This window comes from Grammomys surdaster, unplaced genomic scaffold, assembly GCF_004785775.1.
Source record: "Grammomys surdaster isolate TR1022 unplaced genomic scaffold, NIH_TR_1.0 125984, whole genome shotgun sequence".
Taxonomy (NCBI): Eukaryota; Metazoa; Chordata; class Mammalia; order Rodentia; family Muridae; genus Grammomys; species Grammomys surdaster.
In genome coordinates, this window is record NW_021620800.1 from 377,120 (window position 1) to 399,411 (window position 22,292).

The 22,292-nt window shown below is 37.2% G+C and overlaps 1 protein-coding gene across 1 annotated transcript in view; it reads left to right on the top strand.

The window, feature by feature from the left end:
- Window positions 1-22,292, top strand: part of Uri1 (URI1 prefoldin like chaperone) — a 64,800-nt gene that overhangs the window by 23,799 nt on the left and 18,709 nt on the right. Inside the window, exons 2-4 of the mRNA XM_028754187.1 lie at window positions 4,489-4,523; window positions 17,683-17,761; window positions 18,665-18,800. Of these exons, the coding sequence (XP_028610020.1) occupies window positions 4,489-4,523; window positions 17,683-17,761; window positions 18,665-18,800 (250 nt within the window). The remainder of the gene's footprint in view (window positions 1-4,488; window positions 4,524-17,682; window positions 17,762-18,664; window positions 18,801-22,292) is intronic.

A 22,292-nucleotide genomic window follows, 5' to 3' on the forward strand; every position in this document is an offset into this window, starting at 1 on the left:
CTGGTGTCAAACTCAAGAGATCCTGCCTCTGCTTCCAGAGTGCTGGGAGACCACCACCACCAGGTGAGCCACAGAGATTACACACAGCCTCTGTGGATGTGACTTCTACCTCCTGGAGCTTTCAGTTGGTAGTGGAGTTTCCTACACACCCAATTTTAATAATCCTAGGAACACATGTCTTCATTCTTAGAAATGCCACAGATTGGACATGTAATATTCTCAGAGTTTCCCATGGAAGGTGTGTGTTACCTGAACGAACAATTGGGATTGTGAGTGACCAATCATAAGAGGGAAAGGACCCCTAATTAGAGGGTAAGTATGTGAGGAAGTGAGGCAAGCCTCAGAGAGGAAAGGGGGAACTCTCCCAGTCCTGGGTTAGAGAACTGTTCTAAAATTAGGGTTAACACTCCCTTTTACTTTATCTGAGCTAAAACTAACATTGAGGTATTTTAAGAAGTGCTGTGGTGTAACTGGATTTAGAGAGTTGGTGGTAGTTTGACTGTGGGTACATGTCTAAAGTGGAATTGGCTGGGTTTTTTTTTTTTTTTGGTTTTTGGTTTTTTAATGATTTATTTCTATTTCATATGCTTTTTTTTTTTTTTCCTGTAATTATGTCTGTTTGAGGGCATTACAGACTGGAATTACAGACAGTTGTGAAATGCCTTGTCGGTGCTAGAATTAGAACCCAGGTCTTCTGGAAGGGGAGCCAGTACTCTTAACTGCTGAGGCATTTCCAGTGCAGAGGTAACTTTTAGCAACCTATTTGGAAGATACATCTTGAAGCTTGCAGTCCAGCAAGAGAAGCTCACCTAATGAATTTAGACAGCCCGTGGAGTTGCTCCCACACTGCTCTTGATACAGTAACCTAAGTAGGAAGGCTCTTGAGGTTGAGGGCAGTATAAGCAGTTTTAGAAGTGAAGTTAAGCCTTCCTGAGAGAAGGATCAGAGATTAGAAGTGCGTGTAACTTTGCTGGTGCACTCTATCAGTCCAACTTTGTCCTGCTACTTTGCTGGGCTTGGAGATTGAATGGGTTGATGCCCCCTTGTGGTCCATTGTCAAAATAAATAGCACAAACACAAATAAGTACAGGAGCATTCACTCACTGCATGTTAAACCTTCATTCCTTTATAAAATAACGCTTAAAAAGTAATTTCTGAGGAAAACAATATATATATACACATATATACACATGCATACACACACACATACATATATTTTAATATATATATTAGGGTTAACACTCCCTTTTACTTTATCTGAGCTAAAACTAACATTGAAGTATTTTAAGAAGTGCTGTGGTGTAACTGGGTTTAGAGAGTTGGTGGTACTTTCACTTTGGGTACATGGCTACTACTGCACAGTTTTGTGGCCTTAAAATTTATCAGGGATAATTTTGACCTTTATAACAGAATGTGTGAGTGCTGTGCTGAGGAGGATGTGAAGAAGTGGCAGGAGTGATTGCAGATGCAGCAGCCTTTGCACCACTACACTCCGCTAGGTTGGAGGCAGGCTTGTCCAAGGGATGGTGCGCTTGGAGTCAGGTAGTTGTAGTTTAAAGCTGATTTCATGTGGCCACTTCGAGGGTCAGAAAGCAGGCTTCCTTTCCTTAGAAAGAGGTTAAGACCTATGTCATTGGAGTGTTTGAGTGGGCTGTCATATGAAATCTTGTTATAAATCTTAGGTCTGTACCTAAGTGTACAGATAACTGTGTACCCATTGGGTTGTTAATGATAATTTGTTTAAACTGGTGAGTCAGTCAGCTTCCCTTTTCTTTATTGTGGCCTTATTGCTGTATTACTGTATAAACATGTTTATATATGTATAGTTATTAAAGAATTTCCTAGGTTAATTATTTTAGTAGTACCATTCTACCAAGTAACTTTTTATAAAAATATTACAGTGACTTTTTAGGTATATTTAAAAGTTTGGACACTTTATTTAAAAAATGAAACAAAGCTGGCATCAGTTCTTCCATAGGGACTTTACTTTTGTGGAGGTTAACATAATGATGAAAATACCTTTTGCTGTTTGCTTGTTTTTGGAGGCTTGCCTACAGAATCAGATCCCTATCTTGTGATCATTTAATATTTTAAGAAATTAACATGAGTTCCCTAGCAGAAGAAATTAAGTTGGTGTTATCTTCACAGTAAAGTCAGTTTTTAAAACTCAGATACATTCAGCTTTGAATATAGATTTTCTCTTGTTTAGATTTTTTTCCTTGGCAGTTAAATGAAAAACATCTCAAAATATAATGTTTGATATATATATATGTATATATATATGTATATATATGTGTGTGTGTACATATGTGTGTGTATATATATATACATATATACATATATGTGTGTATATATATATATATATATGTATTATTTTAAAGATACTTAACAAATATTTAAGCTTGGACATAAGAGACTCACTATCACTACCCAGTTATTCCATGCATTTCTATATCTGCCTCCTTTGAAAATTTTCTCTATTTCCAGGGTCCTACTTCTGTTTGTGCAGTGTGTCTGGTGTTCTAAATGTGGAACCCAGAAAGACTGTACACGTAAAGCAGTATTTTGGTAGTGAGAATGTCGTGTGTACATTATGAAATGGAGTTTTGTTGCTTGTCTGTCTTTGAATATCTGCTTAGGGAGACTATTTTAGGAAAGAAAAGGGGTGGGCAGTGGGGAAGCGTGACCAGAACCAGGCAGAGGAGCTGTGTGGGTGAAGGCAAGAACACATGCCATGCTACCAGTGGCTTGTTTTTAAACATGAAAAGCATGTGTGCCAAATTTACATATTTACTAATTAAAAAGGCTTCCTGGAAACATTAAGTAGACTATCTTCCATAACCTTTAACACCATCACTAATGGATATAGCCTAGAAAATTTCATCGAAGGTCCTTTAAATAATGTAAATGATTATGAATATGTAACTAGTTAATATGCAGCTACGAAAGGATTATCATGTAGAGGTTAATGAACACTCTGCTCTTACGGGTTGCAGGGCTTTTTTTCCCCTGTGCTTTTGGCTCTCTTCATGCTTGGAAACACTCGTGCTAGGACTGGAAACACCCTGACTGTTTTTGGTCTCATTTTAATGGGGTTCTTAAAAAGAAACTTCTTAAATTTTTTCTGCAAGGATTTTTGTTTTTTAATTTACATTTAATTTTGTTTATCTTTTATAATATAATTACTGTCAGATCAGAAACCGTGAGATGGACTGATGTGGCTTTCCTGGACTCTTCCAGATGTTAAGTCAGTGCTCTATTATATATTGCCACTGTTATTAAGTGTTGCTGTGTGATTGATACTTACTGTAGATCGTCATTTGGTAGGGACTTTTTATGCTGAGTTAATGTGCAGTATGGCTGAGTATCTGATTACAGCATGTATTTTGATTCAGGATTGCTGCCTTAGTATTTAAAAATGTCTAAAAGGGAGGACATTTATTTCAGGAATTAAATGTTATAATAGAGGAATTTAGTGACAACCCTTAGAAAAATTGTGATTTTTCTTTTTTTTCTTTTCTTTTCTTTTTTTTTTTTTTTTTTTTTGGAGTGAAACATTTTGCATATACAAGGTGGATTGGCTCTGAGAGCCTGGGGCTGGAGCTGCAACCAGGCCATGCTGCTGTCTTCCCGTGTGGCCTCTACATTCTCCCTTTTGTGCCTTAGTTTCTATGTCTTTAAAGTGGCACTCTAGTATTTAATTTTTTTAAAAAAAATAGATGACTTTGCAGTTTGGGAAAATAATGTCAATTTAAAAATTTCCACTTAATTGTGTTATTTTTCTAATTGTATTTTTTCCTGTGCCAATAGACAGTTTTTTTTAAAAGTAATTTGAGAACCTACTGAAATATCTTAAAAGAAAAGCAAGAATTCCATTCTTGTAGTATTATAAACAGCTTAGACTGGGTGTCAAGTGTATATAATTTTATTATAATTTACAGGTGGGGGAAATGAGCTGTTCAGAGCATCCCTTTATCCCAAGTATTTCTTCTTGAAAACATAGTAGAAAAAGAAGTTCATTTTTAATACATCAGAATAAAAATCACAGGTGAAAACATTTGGAGATAAGCTGACAAAATAAAATATTTTCACTACTGTCATTTTTTTCCTGGATGTTACATTGGTTTCTTGTTATTTATAATATTTGTGTATTCTAGAAAATATGTAACATTGAAAATGGTCTGTAGATTGTACAAAATGCTAGTTATCTTATATCATATGTCACCTAATAGTTATGAAGCAGGTTTTGTACCAAAGTCTGAATTGGAAAGCTGTAATTTGTTCTGCAGTTATCAGCCTGCATTAGAGGGCTGTGATAAAGTGCACTGCTTAAAAACCAACATCCCCATCTCTGTACCTCTTGACAAATAAGAATGTACACCGAGATGTTAGTGAATCTGTTAAGACACTGTTGTAGTTTTCTGGCTGATTTTCTATCTCTGTACCTAGCCTTGTGTTTTCATGAGTAGTTGTCTGTTTTCATGACAGGTGGTCACTAGCTGCCAAGAGAAAATCCAGCATTGGTGAGTGAAAAATGCTTTATTATAATTCTGAAATATGGAGGAAGTCACTTGTATTTAAATAATGATGTGTACTGGGGTATGTGGATAAGTGTGTGCATGTGTGCGTTTGTGTGCATGTGCCTGTGTACATGTATGTGGCGGGGGAGAGCCAGAGAGCAGCAACTGAAATTTGATGATCTCCATTTTGAATGCCTATGATACTAATTTATATTGTCTTTAACCCTTCTCTGAGTTACATATTCGTCAATTATCTAAAGTTTTACCACCTTTTAATTAAAAAAATCGAATAATAATATTCTCATTTTGAAGTAGAAACTGAGACTTTAAAAACAACTCTGAGGATATTAATGTCTGTAGTAGAAAATGATGGGAATCAATTGTTTAAGAAAACAATGTTGGACACAGGGCACAGACAGATTTTTCCAAGTTTGAAACAGCTAATCAGTCTGCATTTTAGAGCCTGCTTTATGGCCTGCACTTTTTTTTTTTTTTTTTTAAAAGAGAGAAAGAAAGCATGTCTGTTTTGATGTGCTAATCTATAGTTAATAGGACAATGCCTGGTAAATAATGTGCTTTCTCTTCTATCGCTTCTGAGGAAAACGTTCAATTTAATGGTGAATAAAATCTTATATTAGGAGTTGTCATGAGGTATGGCTGTTGATCTTACAGATATCAAATTACAGTCTATCCATGCTGTGTTTACGAAGATTTTACTGAGAGAACAACAGGAGCTGTCCTGATTATTGTCTGCAGGGTTATTGCAAAATCGTCATAACTGCCCCTTTAGTGGGGAGATTAAACCTTCGGTTATACACCATCAAGCATATAATATTTTAAATTTATTTTAAAAGGCATTTTCTTCATGCCTGAGAGATCTCCAAGGAAATAATTTATAGTTAGTATATATCAAATGTTTTTGGTTTAAATGCACATAGGCTGCAAGCAATGGATAAGAGTGAAGATCAGTGCAATCTGTACCCATCATCTTATTCAATTTGGACTATTGGCTTGCAGAAACCAATCTAAAACTAATAATACCCACTTTATAAATAAAAATCCAGGACTTCATTAATTTTCAATAGATGCAGCATTGTAATTGCATCCACTGGTGGTGTAGGTCTGTCAGCATTTCCATAATGGACTGTTCACTTTGCACTATGTATTCAATTCAGCTTAAAATGTGAAGTGTGTGCAAGACCTTGGCCAGAGAAGGCTTTTCTTTTGTAGATGTGGCCAAAGTGACTTATTTATGAGTAGCCCTTAGAGGTAGTTTCGTTCTGTGGACATGTGCGTCTTGTTTTTGGTAACAGGTTTATGAAATAAGAGAATTCACTCTGAACAGAGTCCAGCATTCATGAACCTGGAACTAACAAACAACTTGCTTCTAGGTGATTTAGTGAGGTCCTTTCTCTGGTGGTGAGAGTTCTTGAGGATAACAAACATGTTTTTATCTTTCTATCCACAGTCTTTTCTTCTGTGTTTGGCACAGAATAGGCACTTAACGTTGAATAAGTGAAGGTGAAATCTGTGGTTATTTTATCTCCACTATTTTATTTATAAACAGCACCACTGTGTACAGATTTTGAGAGTAGTGACAGGCAGAATTCTGATGGCAGAGCAGCCTCAGACCCTCAGTCTCACTTCCAGTATGCTAAAAGGCTGGGACATTTGCCTGTAGAGTAATTTAAAGTTTATTGTACCTTGTCTATATGTTAAAGATTCTTTTTCCCTTATTAAATTTTTTTCTGCTCTGAATCACTTCTGACAGAATTTAAGAAACAATATTTTGTTTGCTTTTTAAAGAGAATCTGTACATAGTGTCATGATGTTGCTAGAATCTAAATGACCAGTAAATTCTGAATTCGTTTTTTAATGTTCAGAATTTGAAACAAAAATGTGCACTTTCTTAAAAAAGTCAGGGTAGGGATCTGGAGGTTTGACATTGTGCTATCTTTACATCTCACATCTTCTGACAGAAGACCTTCCTGCTATGGACAAGGTTGAGCTGATGTTTGCAACCTAAAGACCCAGCCTCAGAGGGGCTTCTAATAAGACTAAACAGAGAAATCAAGGCAATTTGTATATAATTTGCTGGTATATTGGAATAAATAGAGAGGGAGTTCAGAAACTGGAGCCATTCTTTTTTTTTTTTTTTTTCTTTTTTTTCTTTTTTCTTTTCCTTTTCTCCAGAGCTGAGGACTGAACCCTGGGCCTTGCTAGGCAAGTGCTCTACTACTGAGCTAAATCCCCAACCCCTGACTGGAGCCATTCTTTTTTTGGGGGGTGTGTGGGGGGGGTTGAGACAGGGTTTCTCTGTATAGCCCTGGCTGTCCTGGAGCTCACTCTATAGACCAGGCTGGCCTGAACTCAGAAATCTGCCTGTCTCTGCCTCCCAAGTGCTGGGATTAAAGGCGTGTGCCACCACTGCCCGACTGGAGCCATTCTTAAGCATACCTTAGATACAATTTTTAAAAGCGTGTTGCTCTTACTTACTCTTGACATTAGCCAGTCTAAAGTGCAGTTTAGGTAGCTATGCCCTGGTCTTTATGGGTATCTGCTAGTGTAAGAAGAAAAGCTAAATAAATGACTTTAAAGATGTAATTCTTTTCCTAGGGGTGTTGATGTGTTATTTAAAAGGGTTCTTTGATTTAGAGACAAACAGAATACAACTCAGGCTTCAGAATATTCATTCATTCTCTTTCTCTCTCTCTCTCTCTCTCTCTCTCTCTTCCCCCCCCCCCCCCCCGCCTTCCTCTCTCTCTTTCAGTGTTGAACAAAAAGTAAAAGTATTTGTAGAAAAATAGGAATGAAAGTAGTTTGGAACTGTCTTAGGACCTACCTAGAAAATTAAATTCCAGGACTCTGGTGAACTAAGGAATTAATAGTATTTGTTCAGATAAGAGCAAATAAAAAAGGAAATATTTGAACCCAGTAGATGAGAATTATACAGTATTCTGTTAGCACTAATGGTGGTTTTCAGCTTAGCCAAGATTTAAGATTTTGGGTTTGTTTGTTTGTTTGTTTGTTTTTAAATTAAGAAAACTTTTTAGCCTGCCAGTGGTGGCACATACCTTTAATCCTGCAGAAGCAGGCATATCTCTGAGTTTGAGGCCAGCCTGGTTTACAGAGCTAGTTCTAGGACAGCCAGAGCTGCACAGAGAAACCCTGTCTTGAAGAAACAAAACCAAACCAAGACAACCCCCCTTTTTTGCTTATTATTTTTACTTCACACATGAAAATAAGATACTACAGGTTATACAATTACTTTCTTGTTAAATATGAATATGAAGTTTGTTGTTTGGTCCATTTAGAGCTAGCTATCATGTTGGGGATTATTTACATCTGTCTTTTTCTTACATTCTTATACAGCTTTTGTAGTCACAGGCCTGCCCTGCCTTTGTGTTTTGTAGTTTGCAATCTGGAGCACTTACACATAAGAACTTGTAGTTTTCTTCCAGACAGTTATGCTACCATTGACTCACAGGGCTGTAGTGCATGCTCAGCCTGTCACTCAAGAACTAAGATTAGATCCTACGTCTTTTTGGAAAGATTGAGACGCCACATAAATAAGGAAAAATAATAAAAATCACCATCTTTTGTACATGTTTGTGAGTATTTTATATCTGTACCATCTTATTTATCTGTCTGGGTTTTATCTTCAACTATGTCCCAGGCTGGCCTGGAACTTGTGGCAGTCCTCCTGCCTCAGCTTCCCAGAGTGCTGGAATTCTAGAGTAGAGTTCTACCGTGCCCAGTCATGCAGAGAGTAAGGCAGAGAGTTGACCTTATGAGCATGTTCTTAGAGCTGTGCATGCATGTCTTCAATAAGTTTTGTGATGAAGCTTTTTAAATAGAAGGTGGTAGAGCAGGGTGGTCAGTCTGTATGTGCCCATCACTTAGTGTCAATCAGCTCATGGTTTATCTGAACGGCTTCATTTAAATATTGCATCCTTCTACTCCCAGTGTTTGTAGTAAGTCCAAGACTAGCATTGGTAGCACAGGCCTGGCCTCACAGTACTCAGGATTCCACTGCCCAAGTTTAAGGGTATCCTGGGCTAGTGGGACCTGTTAGCTCTGCCTGCTCTGTCTTTGTGGCATTTTTTCCTAGCATCCTTTTCTTTTACATGACATAGAAGCTGCAAGGCCACATTATGGTGTTCAGAGGAACTTACAGAGGCAACCAGATTCAGAACATGAAGCAATGACTGCTATCTGTTACTAGAACAAAGAATGATTCTTACTGCCTAGGTCTTACAAGAAAGATTCATTACTCTTTGTTGCTTAAGGGCTTGAATAAAATAGTGCTTATGGATGGGGCATAGTCAAATAATGTGCACATAGGTCTTGTTTATAACCATAAGTATGCACTGGAGGTGTAGAAATAGCTTGCTTGGGGCTGGAAAGGGATTGCTCAGTGGTTGGAGCACAGACTTCTCTTACAGAGGACCTGAGTTGGGATTCTAGCACCCACACCAGGAAGCTGCAAACCACCTATAACTCTAGTTTCAGGATATCCAATGCCCTTGGCCTCCTTGGGCACCTGCACTCATGTGCACAACTACCATACATACAATTAAAAAAAATACCTCATTTCCTTTAAAGCTTGGAAGTGGATTTGGGTAGTGAAGACATCTAGTATTAAATTACACAAAGCCAACTTAAATGAAATAAAGTATTCTTTTTGTGCATGTGTTTAATATTGCAAAGAGTAGCTTAAAGTTTGACAAATTTGGAAACCCTTGAGCATGTGAGTTTAAGAAAGAAATAGTAAAACAAATGTTTGATATTTGTTACTTTTTAAAAGAAAGATGGATAAAATGTTTGGGGAAATTAGTTTCTGTTACAGTTTATGGTTACAGTATTTAATGGGAAATATAGAGATGTGAATAAAGAAAACCTTAGTCTTCCTAAAAACTCCTCTTTACTGTTAGAGAAAGGGGAAGCAATGTATATATGCTTGTATCATATGCACTCATACATACATACATACATACATATAACTGTAGAGAGCATGTGTTTGTCTGTTGTTGAGGGAAGAATCTGCCCCACAAACACCGTTGTTTTTTTTGAAGACAACGTCTTACTTGGTATCCCAAGATGGAGTGGGACTTGCCATGGAACCCAGGATGCTTCCAGAGTCCCAGTTACCCTTGTGCTTCAACTTCCTGAGTACTAAGACTTCAAGGATAAGCTACCCCGTTCAGTATCACTGAATATTTCTAACAGTTCCTGTGAATACTTGAAAGTGTTTTCCTATAACCTTCATATGTGTGTATATGAAATTTATTTTATTTTGTCTGAAATACTGGTCTGCATATTTGTAGAAATACTTATACACAATGATGGCTTAATTCTTCAGTGTTGGTAAATCAGGGAGCCAATTTTTCAGAGTACCTATTTAGTAGACTATATTTTTGGTACTATTTTGTATAGAATCTTTTTTGTTTTTGTTTTTTTTCTCTCCCTTCCCCTTTCCTTCATTACCTTGAGTGAAGCAGAGAACAGTCACAAAATTGTCTCACCATATCACCTGCTTTTGCCACTGGAGTTGGGCAGTTATTACCCCAAGGGATGATGGGAAGGTAGAGTGGGTACAGTGTGTACACATCCCTTACTCTGTTTCTAGCTTTTTTCTCTTTCTTTTTCGGTGGTTGTTGTTTTTGCCATTATCAAACACTGCCTGTCCTGTTCCCTAGTTTGGGGATTATGTTTGAGGATTTCTGTATATAGTGTTTTTTAGAAAATGGTTTTTGTCTTATGTGTGAGTGCCTACATATGTGTATGTGCATCACCTGTGTGCCTGGTGCTTCTGAAGGCCTTGGGATTCTGGAACTGGAGTTAACAGGTGATTGTGGGTCATTTGACATAGGTAATGGGAACTGAACCTGGGTCCTCTGCATAAAAACAGTAAGTGCTCTCAACTGCTGAGCCATCTGACCCAGCTCCCCTACCCTGAATTAGTTTAAATTTTTATTCTGACTATAAGGTAAATATATGGTTAGTTATTATAGAAAGGTTGTAATAAAATAGGGAAATAAAAGGTAAATTTATTTATAATTGATTTTTTTTACCTGGCATTTTAAAAACATTTTATTACTTTTAGCTTAGTGGTTATGTATATTTGTGCTATGGAGTTCAGATTAGAAATTATTTTATTTTTCTTTTTTTCTTTCATGATTTCTAACTTATAATTTGAAATATTTTAAGAGTCTCTAAGGGGCTGGAGAGATGGCTCAGTGGTTAAGAGCACTGACTGCTCTTCCAGAGGTCCTGAGTTCAAATCCCAGCAACCACATGGTGGCTCACAACCATCTGTAATGAGATTTGATGCCCTCTTCTGGTGTGTCTGAAGACAGCTACAGTGTACTCATAAATAAAATAAATAAATCTTTTAAAAAAAAAAAAAGAGTCTCTAAGCCTTTGTGTTATACTTTTGAAGGTAAGAAAATTAGTTTCTGGGAGTGTTATAGGGGGATTTTCTCCTCTCAGAGTTTACAGTATTCAAAAACCCTCGGAGAGAAGGTTCAGCAGGTATGAGAACTTGCTGCTCTTGCAGAGGTCAAGTTCCGTTCCTAAACACTCATGTCAGGTCCCAGTAGCTTGTAACTCCAGCTCCAGGTTCTTGGTGGTCACCATCTGCACATGTGTGTATAGTCACACAAATGCATGCACACATAAAAATAATTTTTTTAAAGTCCCCATTTATAACTTTTTGGAATACTATCTTTGATGATATGTTTCCAGCATCTAAGTTCTTTGGTTCACAGCTCCTGGAGACTTAAGTCCAGGGAGTGTCTGGGAAGCCAAGGATTTGTTAGTTGGGACTTTTCTTAACTTTATCAGTAGAAAACCACAGCTTACATCGTGAAGCTTTTTTATTTTTTCATTTATTCTTTAAAAATAAGAATAGCACATAGTATTGATAACGTTCACACAAGTTTCTGTGTAAGGATTGCAGTGCATTGCACACAGCTGGGTCCCCATAGTTCAGAGCTCTGCTTCTGCTTTTGAGGTACAGCAGCCCAGATTCTAGCATTCTTTAAATCCTGTGGGGTATTAGTGTCTGCTGAGTGCAGGAAAATGCAGGCTGTACAGATTGGCATACTTATATTTTATTTATTTTTTAACAATTCACATCAATTGATAACCAAATGGTGAGTTTTTCCAGTTGTTTTTATTCACTTTTGAGTTAAAGATAATTTTGAGGATTTTAAACACTTTGTAGAATAAGAACTAGTATTGTCATTATCTTTCTCTTTTAAACTCTGATAGGAGCTTTGACCTGTGGGATTATGTGAAGGTCTCTGTAAACTCCAGAAAATGAGTTCTTCTCAGTTTGTCATAAGAACAGCAACCTAAATCACCACTCTAAGGTGGCCATAATGATCATTGTTTCCTAAGATGACTTTGAAAGTATAGAAAACCTTAATTGATGCAGCAAAGGCTACAGATGAAGGAGATTTAAGTAGAAGCTGGTACAAGTATTCAGACCGAGAGATATTCTCTTCGTTTCTGATACATTCCTCCCTTTAACTCATAATGGGAACATGTATCAGTTATAGGAAGTCAGGGAAATGAACAGGGCATAAAAATTACACGTACATTGGCGACTTGGGGATTTCTTGCAAAGACCAGTATGCTTTTATGTAGTTTTAGAGCATCCTCCTACTTTTAATTCACATCTGATTGTATTCTTAGAGCAAAGTATTAATTATGAATGAAGAAACAGGCATTTAGGCTAATTGATAGATCTCAAGTCACATGCCCATGTGTTGGCTGTAGAGACAACATGGGAACACATTGTCCCTTGCAACTTCACTGTGTGTGTCCCTTGTGCTGGAGCCTCCATGCAAAGTTAAACGGAAGGAATTTAGTAGTTGGGTCTGCCTCTCAATACTTTGTTAAACTAATTTAAAAAAATTATTAGCTATTTTCTTAGATTATTTTTAATGTTTTCTGATGATTCATGAAATCATGAAACACTAGGAACATGTGTTAGATTGCCAACATATTCTGATGAGGCAAGCTCTTAGGTATGATGAAGTTATAAAAAAGAATATGCCTTAGTTTTTTTGGGGTAGATTTTAATCATTTAAGTGAAGTCACTAAGGATTTTGCCATGACCATTTAGGAAAAAAAGGTAACGATGCCTCCAATTTCATACAAATACATTTAAATTGTGAATGAGCAGCATTCCTTTCCCCACTAGTTTTCAGGAAAAAAATGTTCCTTCTTTCAAGAATATTCATATATTGCCATGTATCTTGACAACTTCCTTAGACTTAAGAGGACACTGAAGATGTAGCAGTGATAGAGACTATCTCTGCCTGTATCATGCCTGCACTGAACTTTTCTTTATTTTCTTAATTCTAGAGGTGGCCCAGGGACCCTTCAAGCCAGTAGAACTTTAATGCAGATGGATTGTGAATTTTAGAAAGTCCTGCTGGATTTGAGTGATGGCCTCTGTGATGTAGCCCAAGGCTCTGTTGCAGAGGAGTGGTGAATATCTAGTGAACTGAGTTGAGAGTAGGCTTTCTTAAATGCTTATGGGATAGTTCTAGAGTGGTAACAATGAGCTAAACAGCTTCTGTTGACTCCTGTACATTTCAGAAGCTTTAGGTTTTATTGTTTCTTAGAGACAGGTTTTGGCTATAGATTATAACCCACGTATTTGCAGTAATATAAACCCCTTTTTAAGCACCTCATGGTGTTTTCTGCTTTTTTGTTTGTTTAGCAGGTTAGGTAAAAGAAAAGAAATGATAGGAAACTTCCTCCAAGAAGACAGTTTAGTGCTAATATTTTCTGCCAGTTGCCTTGCAACTTAAGTACAGTTGGAAAATTCTGCTCTTCTAAGCAGAGATTTCATTTCATCCCTTTAAAGGTGGAGATGAGAGCCTGTCACTTGCCTGGAACAAGGGGTGTAGTGCTTACTTCCTCTTTACAAAAGTGGTTTTCCCATAACAGAAAGATTAAATTTGTGGATTATTTTTTCATGCTCTTCTGTAGCCCTTTAAATAATCAGTTATTGAAATCTTTACTTTTATAGAACAATTGTACTGTGCAGGTGAACCTTGATTATATATCACCCGTCTTACTCAGTAATCTGTTCTTTCTGATGCATTTCAGAGCCAGTCAATGTCATACTTCATCCCCCCCCCCCAATATACACACTATTTAGCTTTAGCTTGCTTTCCCAGATTTGTTACACTTCTATGAAAATAAATATTTCCCATAGGGTCTGTCCTGATCTTAATGCTTTAAGATTAGGGCTATTTATATACCTTTATTACTGCTGCCTTTTTAAAACTAAAGGTGTTTCACAGAAACATGTAGACATGGCCAGCAAGGTTCAAAAGAAGCTTTAAAAAAACAAAACAAAACAAAACAAAACAAAACATGGTATTCAGTTAGGTTATAGTTCTTATTTCTATAAGGAATATTGCATGAAGCTATTTGGTACAAAGTAGGCTTCTTGAATAAAACTTTGAAGTTTGGAATTGAAGACTGGTAATCTTGGTGGCACAGGTCATTCATTCTAGCTACTCAGGGGGCTGAGGTGGGAGGATGGCAGGTTCAAGGTCAGCCTGGGTAATTTAGTGAGACCCTGTTTCATGTAAGTCAGTGGTAGAGCCTTTGCCTAGCATGCATAACCCTTGGTTCAGTCTCTGAAGCCAGGAAAAAGTGTGATTGATGGTTGTACTGAATGTAGTCTTTGTTACATACAGTGAAGATAAACATAGGAGTAAGTTTGAGAGGCTTGCTCTAACTGTACGTAGCCTTTGTTTTCCATTTGAAGAAACAGTATTTTAGGTAATTATCTCTTGGTTGCTATATTTTAGTAAGAGTAAAGCACCTAAAATTTATGTATTCAAGAAATAAAGTTGACAGAGATCTGTTAATATTTGTGTTGCAAATAAAGACTTTGCTCATCTTCTCCAATCTTTAACATTAGTTATTAAGACAACTTGTATTGAGGCTAGAAAGATAGCTAAGTGATTTAGAGCACTTGTTGTTCTTACAGAGGTCCCATGCTCAATCTCCAGGACCCACATGATGGCTCACAACTATTTGTAACTATAGTTCCAGGAATCCAGTCCTCTCTTCTGACTTCCAAGAATACCAGGCATGCATCATGTGGTGCACAGACTTATATTAAGGCAAAATGTCCATATTTAAAGCTCCGTGAGTTTGAGGCCAGCATGGTCTACAAAGTGAATTTCAGGTCAGCCAGAGCTGCTAAACAGAGAAACTCTGTTTCACAGGGGGGAAAAACAGAAAGACAACTTGAATTTTTATGGCTAGAGACATGGCTCAGGAGTTAAAAGCCGCTACTATTCTTATACAGGACTTGGGTTCAGCTCCCAAAACATATATGGTAGTTTATAACCGCTTATAACTCTAGCCCCAGTGGATCTGATACACCATTTTGTCCTCCTTTGGTTAAGCAAATTACATATATGCTGCACAGGCATATGATGTTTTAAAGGGATCATTGGTCTTGTGTATCAGAGAGTTGTGAGGATCACATTTTGGTTAAGTTCTTGGTCCTGGACATTTTGATGAGAATGGTCTTCTGAGATTTCTTCAAGGTACATAGCTAGTCTCCCTTCAAAAAGTATTTCTGTATTGCTGTACTTTAAATCATCTTCCACTTTCTTTTTCTGCTTTAGAAAATAACTTAAAATGTAGAAATAGCAACTCTAGTCTTAGATTAGATTTTCTAGTTTGTCCACATTTTTGTTCTAGAGAGAATTATTAATGAAGGTTAAAGCTGAGTATTCATTTGGAAATACTGATTGCTGACATTACCTTGGTTGAACTTTCTTTTCTCTGAGGGCACACGAGATTTCTTTTTTTAAAAAAGTCCCTTTTTGTAGGTATGATTACCAATGTAAGACATGCTGAATGCTAACTTTAATTGGACCTAATCAGAAGCATTAGCTAGTGGGTGGATAGTCCTTGAGCTTTTATACAGTCTCAGTCTGAATCACAGAGGCTGTTAGTATTCCATAGATTAATGAGCGTCTGTGATATGTTGGTGCTGTATCACATCCTCTTGTTTATTGCTCATATTGACTCTCTCCAAAGTCTCTGAATGGTGACATTCAGCTGTTGTGTTATCTCTCAGTAAGTCACACTATCCAGTTGAATGACTAAGTTAAGTGGAATCTTATCCTAGTGCTTAATAATCTTTTCTAAAAATTATGCTTTTCTGAAATTATGAACCTGTGAACAGGTATTTTTCTAGTTTTAACTTGGGAGAAGCCAAAGATAATTTGCGTAAGTGGAGTCGGAGGGCTGGTATTCACACTCTGCTTTGACTTTAAAGCTGTGGTCCTTCTGGTGCCTGGGCCTAGTATATAGTCCTATGCATGATGGCTTTTTGCCATCTTGTCCATATAAAAATGTACACCAAAGAATAATTTATTTAAGAAATACAATAATAGGGTCTAGGAAGGCAGTTGTCAGTAAAATGCTTGCTGTACAAGCAGGAAAGACCTGAGTTTTGATCCCCAGTACCAAATTAAAAAAAAACAGGTGTGCACCCATAGCTCCAGTTCTGGGGAGTTAGAGTCAGGAAGACCCCTGGAGCTTGCTAGCTAGCCAGTCTAGCTGAGTTGGTGAGACTCCATCTCAAAAGTAAGGTGGAAAATGATTGCAGATTCCATTGTTGATCTCCAGCTTCCATATGTGCCAGTGCACTCTCTCACATAGACATACATAAAAGAAATACTATAGTAGACAGTTTATCTATTTATTTATTTATTTATTTATTTATTTATTTATTTATTTTAAGATAAGAGTTTTGAGGAGAGTTAATACAGAGTACTTGAACTTTAGAAAATAGGAGTTTGTGTGAGAATAAGAAGACCTCGGTTAGCTGGGTGTCTGCTTTGAGAGGATACAGGAGATTGGCTCTCTCCAGTGTTCCTTTCCTGTTTTCTTTCTGTGTTACCTTGTGTAAGAGAACAGTGTTGAGTGACATTACTACAAGAGTTTTGTTTTTTTTTTTTCAGGATAAATAGCAACACATGGGAAATTCCCTGAGATCTTAAGACTGAGTGGATAATTTTTATTAATTATGTTCCTACTGCTGTAGTGCAGCAAAGGAGTAAACTGATGCCAATGCCATGGCTTGTAGCAGAGTCATTTTTATTATTTGGGTGATTACCTACATGGCACTTAGGAACAATTTTAGTCTGACAGTATATGTTCATTTAAATTACTTGGTGAGCTTATTGTTTTTGTTATCTTTTAAGAGGATAGTTCAGTGCTCTAGAATTATTTACAACCTCCATCCTAGCAAAGTCCTTAGGAAACTTGACTTCCAAAGAAGTTTTATCTCAGTGTAGGCAAATGCTTCAGCTCAGGAAGAGGAGCGATTGATCCCAGTAGGCTGAAGCCCTGTGGAGAAACAGTTTTAGACACATGCTGCTCTCTGCTCCAGCAAGGTCATATTGAGTCACACCTTAAGGTTGTTTAAATGGATGCCCCCAATCCCTTTTTCCCTTATTTTCTTTGAGACAGGATCTCATGTAATCCAGCAGGTTGCCTTTGACCTCACTATGCAGCCAAGAATGACTCCTGATCTTCCTGCCTCCTATTCCCTAGTTTTGGAGTCACAGGCATGAGCTACCATGACTGGCTAGTAGCTCTGTTTTGATACACCCTGAAACAGATTTGAGAGACTAGTTCAAATGCTTTTTGTATCACTGCTGCCTAATATTTTTCTGTTCTTGACTAAATTTCTTATCTTGTTCACATCAGAAGAGTTTTGAGCTTAAGTTTTCTGATAAGGACTGAAGCACCTGATGCCATCTTGTGCTCACAGGCTTTACTGTACAATTTATTTATTCACTCAGAAGGTATACATACGATGTGTCTTCTCAGTTTGAGTTTCTAGATCCTTCTAAATATTAGTCCCCTTCACATTTCCCTAATTTCAACAGTGTATTAGACTAGGCCATCTCCTACCTTAAGAAGCTAATTGTCAAGATGTGAGTGTTCTGTTTCAGAATGAGTTTTAATTTCTGTGTGAATGTATGTGGAAACAATGCTATTGTTGGACCTTGTAAACTTTTAGTTGTGTAAACTGCTAGATGTAGTCAACAGAATTCTGGTCTTTGCACTCACTTTATGTTTGGTGTTTCCTCATCAGGGAGAAAGTAGACAATGACTATAGTGCTCTTCAAGAGAGGCTGATGACCTTGCCTGACAAGCTGTCTTACGACATCATGGTATACTCACTGTGTTCCTTTTAGAGTTACATGTTTTTTGCTGTAGTCAGTCTAATGGTGAAATACAGGATTTCCCCTTGCTGTGTATGACAGACAGTTTACAAACTGTCATCTGGTACACCGTCAGAGGTGTCTTTTTAGGCTTTGAAACAAAACCAATACAATCATTTGTATATAATTATTATGGTTTAATAACAATTATTAGCAAAAATGTGACATGTTTGGTATGCAAATGTATTTTTATATATAAACTAATTATGGTAGGAGTATAGTATTCAGTTATTTTTTGTTAGCCAAAGCAAGAACAAGCCATAATATCTGGTAAGTCATAGAATTAAACCCCAGAACATTAATTTTTGTATGAGAGGTGCTGATAGTTTCTTTTTGAATGACCTTCCTCATGACACAAAGTCTGTGCTGAGCGCTTGGCTGCAGCCTCCTCTGCATCAGTGTGCTTCAGGAGGATTTGTTCTGCCGTACTAGATTAGGAGTGGATAGGTAGATAAATACAGCTGTTAGTTCCTACCTTCAAAACATAGTTTTAGGAACCAAAAAAGTATTCACTGACAATAATTCATTACTGTTTTGGTTTCATTTAGACTTAAGGATTAATGAATTGTATAAACATTCATAGACAGTGCTACCTTCTTCTAAGAGCTGTCTTGGAAGTATGCTGTGGATTTATTTTCCTGTTTTAACATGGATTTATTAGCCTAATACAATTTTCTATAGATTTTCCTGGTAAAATTTTAGTATAATGTTAGATTTCTGGGAAATTGACATTTTAGTTTTCCCAGGGCATAGGTAAGACCTCAGTAATATAGGGTTCCTCATGCTAAATATTTTTAAAATGTATGTTAAAATTTTTGCTTTTCTTTTTCTGTCTTTCTTTTAAACCAATAGGTACCATTCGGCCCTCTTGCCTTCATGCCAGGAAAACTTGTCCACACTAATGAAGTCACTGTTTTACTTGGGGACAACTGGTTTGCAAAGTGCTCAGCAAAGCAGGCTGTGGGTTTAGTTGAGCATCGGAAAGAACGTACGTATCTCCTGTGAAGATGTTCTGGTCTTTCTGTGTTCATATCAGTTTGTGGGCTCTAGAGCTGGGGCTGCTCTGATCCAAGCAAATGCTGGGACTTGCTAGTCGAGGCTGTTTGCTGTTCTGGATTTTAGGTAATCTAAGGATAAGCAGTGTTTTGAGAATGGAAGTTAGAAATACTTCCCACTTGCCATGTTTCCAAAGGTATGGATTTTGAACAAAGGCATTATAATGCGCTGTGGATAGACCTTGAGACAGGAGTTAGGGACATTTTATACTTGTCTTTGTTGTCTTGTTGCTTCATATGCCTCTGCTTATTACTTTGGGACTCAGGAGTAATTTATTTTCTTTGTCACGAAATCAGAGAAATTCCTTTTTATAAAAGTTAGGACATTTTAAATGTGGTTTTGGTTTGTAGGAAATCTCATTTTCATTTATTAAAGAGGCCAGATGTGGAAAGGTGCCCCTTGTATGTAACTTGAGGTCTTGCTGCATCTTGTGTGGCCATTTTGTTTTCATTTACTCAGTTTCTTATTCTGTATACATACCTGGATGCATGACTTTGAGATCTGGTTTGGTTGCATTATGACAGTAAGCTTATTTAATTTCTAGTCTGATATTATTTTTATAATAGCATATGTAAATTTGATATATCATCCTTATCTACTTTCAACCTTGTAGTAAATGTGTATTTGAAAATAAATTTGAGGACTCTCCTGTATAAATGAGGTCATTATACTAAATACAGCTGACTTTTCTAAAGCTGAAGTAATTTCAGTTATCCAGGAGTGGGTACTAGTTGGAAAACTCATGTATTCTGTGAAATCTGGAAACTATTGTTGGAGACTAATTGCAAATCAAGTCCAGGTTTGTAATTGGGATAGATATTTATCTAAATTTTCATGGCACATATCTAAGTACATAGAGTCTAATAGGTTAAGAAAGCTCAGAGGCTTTCACCCACAGTGTTAGGGTAATTTATAATAGCTGAAGAGAATGTCTTAAGTGTATTGTTAAACTTGACACCTAATAATAAAAGGTGCGTATGATTCAATCCCTGGAGGCTGATCCAGATCCCTCTCACTGGGAGCCTTCCATCTTAACTAGCATGAGTGGTGGTTGGAATTTTCCTAGTTGAGGTGTGGCTCTAGAGTAATGTGGGTTTCTTTTTCTTTGCAGTTTTGCATATAGATCTTTCAGATCTTAACAACTTCAACATACCATTCTTTTTCTTCTACATTTAAGATGAACATTTATCTTTTTTCTTAACCGAATCCCTTTGTGGCCTTTCCACTATGTGGCATCGTTATTCTTATGCTCTGAGCCATTATTAAAACAGGGAATGCTTGAACACAGCTATCCTATGCCATTTGAGTTGATGACCAAACAGGCTAGGTGACAAGTGTTCTGTACAGAGAGAGGCTTGATGGCGTGGGTGGCCTGCTCAGCATGAGATTTCATCATACTTCTCAGCCTGCATGCAATTTAACATTTAGGAATTGTTTTTTCTGGAGTTTTCCATTTCATATAAGATGGTGGGTAACTGAAGCTGACTCAGGATAGATAGATAGATAGATAGATAGATAGATAGATAGATAGATAGATAGATAGGTGAGATAGATAGATAGATAGATAGGTGAGATAGATAGATAGGTGAGATAGATAGATAGATAGATAGATAGATAGGTGAGATAGATAGATAGATAGATAGATAGATAGATAGATAGATAGATAGATAGATAGATAGATAGATAGATAGATAGGTGAGACTGCTCCCCTGTGCTTTTCTTAAAGCAAAAGAAGTAACTTAAACATGCAGTCAGGTGTTTCATTGTTGACCAGGTAATGGCAAGGTGGAAAGACGTTTTGGCATATAGAAGTTACAGCTTGTCCTCTTGATACAGGCCTGTGATCCTACTGCTTGAGGGGTTGAGGCAGGGCAGGTCTTGAGTTTCTGCCACCTTTCACTTCCCAGAAGGCAGTCATAGTGAGGAGCAGAGTGGACTTGACAGTCACGGCTCAGGGACTGGAGCTGTGGGAACAGGACAAGCTCAGCACCTTCCCTTTGTGTTAACTTTCTTTTTGCCATTTAATAAGAACATATCTTTTCATACTTCTTTTAAAATTTTGTTGGGTATACCATTCTGTGAGCTATGACAAGTACATTGATTTACTTAACCATCACCACTGTGAGTGTGCATAGGTACTGAGATCAGGATGCAGGATTATACCACATGCTGCCTCATGATTACCTGTGTGTGGGTTCACTCTACATCATGCTTGACAGTCACTGATTTGTTCTCCATTACTATTAATTTGCGTTTTCCTAGAGTGTTTTGCAAGTAGATTTTCGTTTCTCTAGAGAATGGCTTTTTCACTCGTTCTAGTGCTTTATCTGAATTGTTTGTATCAGAGCTCATTCGATTCTGTTGCTGAGTAGTAGCCTCTGATAGCCATATGTATATTTTCTTCTCAGTGCTTTGGAAGGACACTTGCAGCAAGTGTGAATGGAGCTGCTGGAGAATACTGTATATAGACTTAACCTGCACACACCTCTTGTTGTGCTGGGTCTCATAGTGAACATGTGTTAAGGTCATCAAAGATGAGCAGACTTTTCCAGGATATATTTGTGGGACAGTAGGGATCAGCAGAACCAATGTCTGCACAACTTTTTCAGTTCCACCTTTACCTCTCTACTGACAGTGGTGAGAGCTCTAGGGGTTTTGTATCCTTCTAGCTACTCTAGAGCTGGAAAGAGTTTGATTGCATCTCCGTAATGACTGGTGATGTTGAGTATGATGGACATATTCATCTGTAGTCTGGATCCCTGTACCTGGTAAAGTTTGTAGCCACTTTTAAAAATTAGAGTTATAATTTTTAAAAAATGTATTTTATTAAAAAAATTTTAGATCGATTTTTATGTGCGTAAGTGTTTTGCCTGCATGTATATATGTACACCACATACAGGCTATAACCACAGAGGCCAGAAGAGGGCATGGTTCTCCTGAAAACTGGTGTTTGGAGCCACCATGTGGGTACTGGTAGTTGAGTCTGGTTCCTCTGGAAGAACAGCAAATGCACATGACCACTGAGTCATCTCTCCAGCCCTGCAAGGGTTGTGTTTTTTAGGAACTTGAGAAGGTTTTGAGAGTTTGTTATAAATGTTGAATCTGTCTCTTCCTTTGAATATATGATTTGCTTATGTTTTCTCTTGTCTATACCTTGTCTTTTCATTCTTTGTTGATTGTGTTTTTCCAGAACAGTTTTTAGTTCTGAAGTCATTTGTTGCCTTTCTTATTAGAGTGGTTGTCATTATATTTAAGAGTTCTTCATCTACCTTCAGTATCTATGATTTTGCTCATGTTTTAAGTTAATTTTGCTTTAGATATTTGGTTTAAGTCAAGGCTCACTTTTCTTATGAGTGAGCGCATGTTTGTTTTAACAGTGTATTTGAAAATAGCATCCTTTCTCCACAATTGACTTTCCATTTTG